Raw genomic sequence first — 9,837 nt, forward strand, 5'->3', positions numbered from 1 at the left:
AAAATTAAAATCTCTTCTCAAAACTTATCTTAGGTGACAGGTTTTCAAGGACTGATTTTGTCGTGTCTGTTTTTTTGTTTTTTTTGTGGGGGGGTTTTACTGCACCTTGACGTCAAGCAGGGTGGATATGTGACATTACAAGTCTTTATAATTATTATTATTATTATGTGGAATTTTAAATAATTTCTGAAAATAAAAATGGTTGAGTTGACAAATGTAGAGATAATTATAAACTTACCCTCTACAGTGATTGTAAATGAACAGCTTGCTTCGTTTGAGGCAGCATCCGTTGCTGTGCATGTTACCGTGGCAACACCAATAGGGAACTCATCTCCAGAAACAAGTCCTCCATCAGCAACACACACAATGGTTGGCTCAGCCCCAGAATTATCTTGAGCTGTGACTGTCCAAGTAACGACAGCTCCTGGTTGGCCTGCATCGGTCACCGTGAAGATGGGATCTGGACAATAAATAGCTGGGACTTCTTCATCTGAAGGTATAAGACAATAATTAAGACATCCGTTAAACAGCTGGTTGATAAAAGTCATTGGAATTGTACAAAATGGTCTGAATCCAACAGTCTGAAAAGAAGACTAAAACGTACCAACAACAGTCACTGTGAAGTCACAAGCAGCTGAATTTCCTGCATCATCAGTTACTGTACAAGTCACTGTGGTCACTACATCCAGTGGAAATGTAGAGCCTGATTCAGGAACACACACAACGGTCAGTGATTGTCCAGAATTATCAGTCACTACTGGATCTAGCCAAGTGACCACAGCATTGTTTACTCCTATGTCAGTTGGTGCAGTCATGTCAAGTGGACATGTGATCGTTGGAACTTCTTCATCTAGAAAAACAAGAAAGGAAACAAAATTTTAATCAATACGAAAAACCGAGACAGCTTTTGAAAAGAAATGTACACAGGTTAATTTTACATTTATATAGGATTAAACCAAATAATGGTTCCAAAATCCATTGGTAAATACTTTCTTTTTAACAGACTAGTCACAAGTTTTCCAATACAGAGTGCCCACAAATTTGGCCTAAAATTAAGAGCTATCCTCTCATAAAAAACTTTTGACAGGGTTCGGTACTGGGCCCACAGTGGTTTACGCTTTACACTTTACCGACTCCATCAAGGAACCTTCATCTAAGTTCCCTGCTTCTCCTCATTGAACCCAAGTCTCGACACTCATGGCGTGGCAGGTCTTTTTTTCAGCTAGGCCACGCATCTGGAACTCTCTACCACTTAATCTTAGATCTTGTCTTTGTAACACAAAAATTAAAATCTCTTCTCAAAACTTATCTTAGGTGACAGGTTTTCAAGGACTGATTTTGTCGTGTCTGTTTTTTTGTTTTTTTTGTGGGGGGGTTTTACTGCACCTTGACGTCAAGCAGGGTGGATATGTGACATTACAAGTCTTTATAATTATTATTATTATTATGTGGAATTTTAAATAATTTCTGAAAATAAAAATGGTTGAGTTGACAAATGTAGAGATAATTATAAACTTACCCTCTACAGTGATTGTAAATGAACAGCTTGCTTCGTTTGAGGCAGCATCCGTTGCTGTGCATGTTACCGTGGTAACACCAATAGGGAACTCATCTCCAGAAACAAGTCCTCCATCAGCAACACACACAATGGTTGGCTCAGCCCCAGAATTATCTTGAGCTGTGACTGTCCAAGTAACGACAGCTCCTGGTTGGCCTGCATCGGTCACCGTGAAGATGGGATCTGGACAATAAATAGCTGGGACTTCTTCATCTGAAGGTATAAGACAATAATTAAGACATCCGTTAAACAGCTGGTTGATAAAAGTCATTGGAATTGTACAAAATGGTCTGAATCCAACAGTCTGAAAAGAAGACTGGAACGTACCAACAACAGTCACTGTGAAGTCACAAGCAGCTGAATTTCCTGCATCATCAGTTACTGTACAAGTCACTGTGGTCACTACATCCAGTGGAAATGTAGAGCCTGATTCAGGAACACACACAACGGTCAGTGATTGTCCAGAATTATCGGTCACTACTGGATCTACCCAAGTGACCACAGCATTGTTTACTCCTATGTCAGTTGGTGCAGTCATGTCAAGTGGACATGTGATAGTTGGATCTTCTTCATCTAGAAAAATAAAGCAAAACAAAGATAGAATCAATACATGCTCCCAACTATATCTCAGAACTACTTAAAGTTTACACTCAATCAAGGAATCTTCAATCAACCTCCAAGCTTCTCCTCGTTAAACCCAAGTCCCGGCCCACCTGGGGTGACAGGTCGTTTTCGTCTGCTGCACCACGAATCTCATAATCTGGAACTCTCTACCACTTAATATTAGATCTTGTCTTTGTACCACAAAATTCAAAATCTCTTCTCAAAACTTATCCTATGTCACAGGTTTTCAAAGACTTATTTTGTTGTGTCTGGGTTTTTTTCTCCTTTTTGTGGGGGTTTTACTGCGCCTTGACGCCAAGCAGGGTGGATATGTGCGCATTACAAGTCTTTATAATTATAATAGCTATTATGATGTGGAATTTTAAATGTTTTCTGGAAATAAAAATGGTTGAGTTGACAAATGTAGAGATAATTCTAAACTTACCCTCTACAGTGATTGTAAATGAACAGCTTGCTTCGTTTGAGGCAGCATCCGTTGCAGTGCATGTTACCGTGGTAACACCAATAGGGAACTCATCTCCAGAAACAAGTCCTCCATCAGCAACACACACAATGGTTGGCTCAGCCCCAGAATTATCTTGAGCTGTGACTGTCCAAGTAACGACAGCTCCTGGTTGGCCTGCATCGGTCACGGTGAAGATGGGAGCTGGACAATAAATAGCTGGGACTTCTTCATCTGAAGGTATAAGACAATAATTAAGACATCCGTTAAACAGCTGGTTGATAAAAGTCATTGGAATTGTACAAAATGGTCTGAATCCAACAGTCTGAAAAGAAGACTAGAACGTACCAACAACAGTCACTGTGAAGTCACAAGCAGCTGAATTTCCTGCATCATCAGTTACTGTACAAGTCACTGTGGTCACTACATCCAGTGGAAATGTAGAGCCTGATTCAGGAACACACACAACGGTCAGTGATTGTCCAGAATTATCGGTCACTACTGGATCTAGCCAAGTGACCACAGCATTGTTTACTCCAATGTCAGTTGGTGCAGTCATATCAAGTGGACATGTGATCGTTGGAACTTCTTCATCTAGAAAAAAAGAAAGGAAACAAAATTTGAATCAATACGAAAAACTGAAACAGCTTTTGAAAAGAAATGTACACGGGTTAATTTTACATTTATATAGGATTAAACCAAATAACGGTTCCAAAATCCATTGGTATAACTTTCTTTTTAATAGAGTAGTCAAAAGTTTTCCAATACAGAGTGCCCAAAAATTTGGTCGAAAATTTAGAGCTATCCTCACACCAAAAACTTCTGACAGGGTTCGTTACTGGGCCCACAATGGTTTATGCTGTACACTTTACCGACTCCATCAAGGAATCTTCATCTAAGTTCCATGCTTCTCCTCATTGAACCCAAGTCTCGACACTCATGGCGTGGCAGGTCTTTTTCTTCTGCTGCCCCCAGACCTGGAACTCTCTACCACTTAATCTTAGATCTTGGCTTTGTACCACAAAATTCAAATCTCATTTCAAAACTTATCCTATGTCACAGGTTTTCCAAGGACTAGTTTTGTGATGACTGTTTTCTTTCGCTTTGTTTCTGGTTGTAATGCGCCTTATTGCCAGCAGGGTGAAATATGTGCACATTACAAGTCTTTACAATTATTGTTATTGTTATGTGGAATTGTAAATGTTTTCTGGAGATGAAATGATTGAGTTGACAAATGAAGAGATAATTCTAAACTTACCCTCTACAGTGATTGTAAATGAACAGCTTGCTTCGTTTGAGGCAGCATCCGTTGCTGTGCATGTTACCGTGGTAACACCAATAGGGAACTCATCTCCAGAAACAAGTCCTCCATCAGCAACACACACAATGGTTGGCTCAGCCCCAGAATTATCTTGAGCTGTGACTGTCCAAGTAACGACAGCTCCTGGTTGGCCTGCATCGGTCACGGTGAAGATGGGAGCTGGACAATAAATAGCTGGGACTTCTTCATCTGAAGGTATAAGACAATAATTAAGACATCCGTTAAACAGCTGGTTGATAAAAGTCATTGGAATTGTACAAAATGGTCTGAATCCAACAGTCTGAAAAGAAGACTAGAACGTACCAACAACAGTCACTGTGAAGTCACAAGCAGCTGAATTTCCTGCATCATCAGTTACTGTACAAGTCACTGTGGTCACTACATCCAGTGGAAATGTAGAGCCTGATTCAGGAACACACACAACGGTCAGTGATTGTCCAGAATTATCGGTCACTACTGGATCTAGCCAAGTGACCACAGCATTGTTTACTCCAATGTCAGTTGGTGCAGTCATGTCAAGTGGACATGTGATCGTTGGAACTTCTTCATCTAGAAAAAAAAAAAACAACAGTTAGAATCAATACGAAAAACCGCGACAACTTGATGAAAAGAAATGTACACAGGTTATGTTTACATTTATATTAAACCTTTATATTAAACCAATTACAATTCCAAAATCCATACGTATACATTCCATTTAATGAAGTAGACAAAAGCTTTCCAATACAGAGTGCCCACACATTTGGTCTAAAATTAAGATCTATCCTCTCATAAAAAACTTCTGACAGAGTTCGTTACTGGGCCCACAGTGGTTTATGCTGTACACTTTACCGAATCCATCAAGGAATCTTCATCTAAGTTCCATGCTTCTCCTCATTGAACCCAAGTCTTGACACTCATGGCGTGACAGGTCTTTTTCTTCAACTAGGCCACGCATCTGGAACTCTCTACCACTTAATCTTAGATCTTGTCTTTGTACCACAAAATTTAAAATCTCTTCTCAAAACCTATCTTAGGTGACAGGTTTTCAAGGACTGATTTTGTTGTGTCTGTTTTTTTTCTCGTTTTTGTTGGGGTTTTACTGCACCTTGACGTCAAGCAGGGTGGATATGTGACATTACAAGTCTTTATAATTATTATTAATAAATACCTTGGACGGTTTCAAGTCTCTGATTGGTCAAAACCCGGTCACGTGTGGGAGTGTTAACGGTGGTATAAAGACCGGCTTTGGAAAATAGCAAATAAGTGGCCACTTAATCAGCATACATTGTGTAAACCTTGCGCGTTGCACTGTATCGCACGCTTATTTATATCCCTGTTAGTTTCATTGCAACTAACTTCGCGCACTTACGTGTACGCGCGGTGAAAATACCTAAATTTTGAGTGCGCGCGTGTAACATGTGCGCGCGTATAAACTGACGCCGAGCTCATGCGCGCGTTTTAATGCACAAGGAACAACTATCGTCCAATCATTTGCCTCCTTTGACCCCAGTGAAGGCGCTGAACAGATCATTATTTAAAAGAGTCACTGGTCTCAAAGATCTGTAATGTGATTAACGCACGAAAGAGATGGGAACCATCAAAAGCTCAAATATGGCCCCTGAACATGTTTGGAAGTACCGCAGAGAGAAAAATCACAAAATTTCGACAATTTTAGCCGTTAAATTCCCTAAAAAAGGTATTCATTAATTTGTACTGGTCTTCACTGCGTGGTGATGACCTTGGTTGGTGGCTGGCGCTGTTAACAGACCTCGCCTCCGGCTCGGTCCGTTAACAGCGCCAGCCACCAAACCGGTTATTAATACGCAGTGAAAACCGGGTACTCGCACTGTTATTCCCTAATTATTATTATTATGTGGAATTTTAAATGTTTTCTGGAATTAGAAATGATTGAGTTGACAAATGTAGAGATAATTCTAAACTTACCCTCTACAGTGATTGTAAATGAACAGCTTGCTTCGTTTGAGGCAGCATCCGTTGCTGTGCATGTTACCGTGGTAACACCAATAGGGAACTCATCTCCAGAAACAAGTCCTCCATCAGCAACACACACAATGGTTGGCTCAGCCCCAGAATTATCTTGAGCTGTGACTGTCCAAGTAACGACAGCTCCTGGTTGGCCTGCATCGGTCACCGTGAAGATGGGAGCTGGACAATAAATAGCTGGGACTTCTTCATCTGAAGGTATAAGACAATAATTAAGACATCCGTTAAACAGCTGGTTGATAAAAGTCATTGGAATTGTACAAAATGGTCTGAATCCAACAGTCTGAAAAGAAGACTAGAACGTACCAACAACAGTCACTGTGAAGTCACAAGCAGCTGAATTTCCTGCATCATCAGTTACTGTACAAGTCACTGTGGTCACTACATCCAGTGGAAATGTAGAGCCTGATTCAGGAACACACACAACGGTCAGTGATTGTCCAGAATTATCGGTCACTACTGGATCTAGCCAAGTGACCACAGCATTGTTTACTCCTATGTCAGTTGGTGCAGTCATGTCAAGTGGACATGTGATCGTTGGATCTTCCTTATCTGTGAGATGAGAAATAACACACAAATGGTATTTAAGGTAGTTTAAAAAGTGGGTCTCATAGACCTAACTCCACATTGTCTCAGAGTCCTTGTTTTAATTCAATTTTCAATTAAATTCAATTCATTAAGGTTTATTAACAATATCACAAAATACATAAATTGGCGTGTTTACACTCATTATTGCTAAAAATTACAAAAAAACAACACCCTATCTTAAAAAGGCGAAAAAAAGCGATAGGCATAAATGCACATTTAGTTGAGTTCCCAAATTGCGATGACGAATCCAAGATAGCAACACAACCATGAAAAGGTCTCAGTTGCGATAATCATAACTCTCAGTTCTTCCTGATCGGTTGGAAGGTTACCATATGAATCTGAGGTTAAAATTTGCCGGTGAATATATTTGTCGCTTTTAGGGGAATTTAGGACCATTTTGTACTTATCGTTCCCCTGAAAAATAAATCTAAATAAAAAATAAAAAAGGGTTACAACATTATAAAAAAACATTTAAATATTGTTAACTTTTAATAAGAAAAGAATGTTCCTATATTTGTAGGGATCTTCTTCGTTTTCTTCCCATACAAGTACAAGCATGGGAATGACAAGCCTCACATGTGAGTAATATCGTACTATGAAATGCAAAAGTAAGCAGGCCGCGGGAACATGTCAGCAAAAAAGCTCACGGAAATACATGAAAAAACACAAAGACAGCGGCTGAGATTCGATTGTAAAACACTGTTGATTGACTGAGCTACACAACTGAGTGTTAGTCCCATAAATAGTCCCAAATACGCTAGACTCCCTTCGCTTTTTGCCCCCACGCCTATCTCTCTCAAGGAGGTGAAATCATTATTCAATGCTGAATATTTTTTCTCAAATTTTGTTTACCTACCGCAAAGCGCATTAGGAGAGCACATTAACTTAATTGAAACTCTCTCTTTACTGTGTATACGGGCACTATTTATGGGCACTATTTATTTTAAATCTAAACAATTCAAGAAATAAAATTAAAATCTTGACTTGCGTTTGCATTTTTAGTTGGTGCTATATATATGGCCATGGCCTTGATTTTCTGGTTGAACTGAACGGCATTTTCTTTGCCATACTTAGCTGGTTCCGCCATACTCCCACGGGTGAGCTTTATCATTTCTAGAAATTAGTACCGCCAGCAGCAGCGAGCCCCACCTGTGTGGCCAACTCTAATCAAAGGATTTGAGTTTTGAGTTGGCCACACAGGTAGTGGGACTACACCATTCAAGCAGTAGCCACAGCATGCTCACCAACCGGGTTGCTCACCAGTGCCAAATAGAAAAAAGCTTTCGTAATCAGTCACTTACTGCCACTGACTGGAGTGCCTATATAGCCTAGCCCACCTTGTTGAGCTGTTAATGGCTCCGCTTTTAACATCGGTCTCATCACTGTCACCATTAATGTCACCATCACTGTCACCATTAATGGTGACAGTGATGAGACCGATGTTAAAAGCGGAGCCATTATTAACAGCTCAACAAGGTGGGCTACTATAGCCATTCGCTCCGTCGAGTAGAGCGTATTTGGCCAAATTTAACAAGCTACACCAGCAATATCTTAACATTTTGGCAATCATTTGTGGGTGGGCTTTACGTCACGTACATACCTTTCTAGTGCATGTTCAAACACACTTTCCACCACAATTAAAGGACGGGTTTTTAAAAACGAGAAAAGAAAAAGCCCTTCCGCTCCTCCACAGTCCAAGTTTGGATATCTCGTTCTCTTTTTACACTTCAAGTTCAAGTTCCCCTCGCTCGGCCGAAATATATAATTTCAATAGAGGGCGTATGAAATGTGAACATTGAACCACGTGGTCTTGTTATTAAATTCCACGAGGGCGGTCTCTTCAAATCGGGGCGTAATGTTTTACACCTCATTATCATCACAAAGTCAAATAAATAAAAGACTATCCAGCTCTAGTCGAAACTATCGTACATGCCCTACTGTGGTATTTATACGGAAGTTTTCCCGAAGTAATAGGGAAAATACTAGTTGGTTCACTCATCGTGGCAGTTTATCCTTTTTTTTCTCTCTTTTTTTTATGCAAGTCGCCTACACACAAGGCCTGAAGGCCACTTCAAGGTGTGGGCTACAATTTTTTTTCCAGAGGCCATTGCCACCTACTCCTAGCGCTGAAACAGGGTTACCCCTTTCACAGTCCATACGAATGTAGGCTTGGGTATCTTCAATTCGAAGCCTAGCCGGTAGAGCAGAAAGCACTACCTCCCCAATTTTATGTAGCAAGTGTCACGACCGGGATCCGAACCCACACCCTGCTGATCAAACACCAGTGCTTGAATCTGGTGCTCTTAACCGCTCGGCCATGACACAGAGGCTCTTGCAGAGGCTCTTGCATCGTGAGACAGATCAACAAAAATTAAACTCACTTTATTTACTCAAATAGCTAGAGCATTACAAAAGCATGTGTTAGTTACTGGTGTTATTTTTTTATCTTACACTTACCAACAACTTCCACCTTGAACCGACAAGACGCAGTATTCCCAGCCGAGTCTGTGGCAGTGCATGTCACAATCGTCTTGCCAATTTCGAAGACGGAGCCCGATGGCGGGTCACATATGACTAGAACCGCAGTACCAGAGTTATCTGTAACAACTGGGTCGTCCCACGTGACCACGGCATTGTCTTGGCCCACGTCGGTTGGGACCAGCTTGTCGTGGGGACAGTGGATCACAGGTGCTTCCTTGTCTGAAAATAAATAAAGTACTATCAGAGACAGAACAGTTACCATAAAAATTCAAAACACGAAACAAAAAGCAAGAAAAATCACCCTTTCTGAAAATCAATATTTAGAACTAAGAAATTGACGTGACACTATAACTAACCGGTTTGCTATGATGTTTCCTCAAATGATTATTCGTCACTGTTTTCACGAAGGGCATAATAAATTAGCACCACTAACAAACTTTTATGTTTGCAAGAAAACCGCAAGAGGTATACCTATTTGAAATCGTTTTTTACGGGAAACGGTTTGCGGGAAACGGTTGGTCAATAAAACTTTGACATTAATTGTTTTCAAGAATGAAAGTGGGGAACCTTAAAATAATATGTGTATGTTGTTATTTTAATCACAACGTTCTTAATGATTAGTGCGTTGGGCACGAGTTTCTGGTGTTCCATCTTGAACTGAAGGTTACACCTTGCATTACTCTTCTGGAAAAATTCACATTTAAACCATGGAGTTAGAACCTCGAGCTCGAGGTTTAAACTAAACCATACCGCAAGTCATCCTCAAAACCACTGCCCATGTCAAGACCTGTAAACAACACCGCACCAGCACCAGCACGATTTTGTACCTACACTATT

General features: G+C 40.4%; 1 protein-coding gene across 1 annotated transcript in view; it reads right to left on the reverse strand.

Annotated features, from left to right (window-relative positions):
• LOC117291277 (extracellular matrix protein A-like) overlaps positions 1-8,256 on the reverse strand; it is a 30,152-nt gene extending 21,896 nt beyond the window's left edge. The window contains exons 1-11 of the mRNA XM_033772909.1: positions 8,120-8,256; positions 6,238-6,483; positions 5,872-6,123; positions 4,249-4,494; positions 3,883-4,134; positions 2,973-3,218; positions 2,607-2,858; positions 1,886-2,131; positions 1,520-1,771; positions 605-850; positions 239-490 (exon numbers count right to left, since the gene is read on the reverse strand). Of these exons, the coding sequence (XP_033628800.1) occupies positions 239-490; positions 605-850; positions 1,520-1,771; positions 1,886-2,131; positions 2,607-2,858; positions 2,973-3,218; positions 3,883-4,134; positions 4,249-4,494; positions 5,872-6,123; positions 6,238-6,448 (2,455 nt within the window). The 5' untranslated portion in view covers positions 6,449-6,483; positions 8,120-8,256. The remainder of the gene's footprint in view (positions 1-238; positions 491-604; positions 851-1,519; positions 1,772-1,885; positions 2,132-2,606; positions 2,859-2,972; positions 3,219-3,882; positions 4,135-4,248; positions 4,495-5,871; positions 6,124-6,237; positions 6,484-8,119) is intronic.
• Positions 8,257-9,837: the final 1,581 nt, after the last annotated feature.

This window comes from Asterias rubens, chromosome 6 (genome assembly GCF_902459465.1).
Source record: "Asterias rubens chromosome 6, eAstRub1.3, whole genome shotgun sequence".
Lineage (NCBI taxonomy): Eukaryota > Metazoa > Echinodermata > Asteroidea > Forcipulatida > Asteriidae > Asterias > Asterias rubens.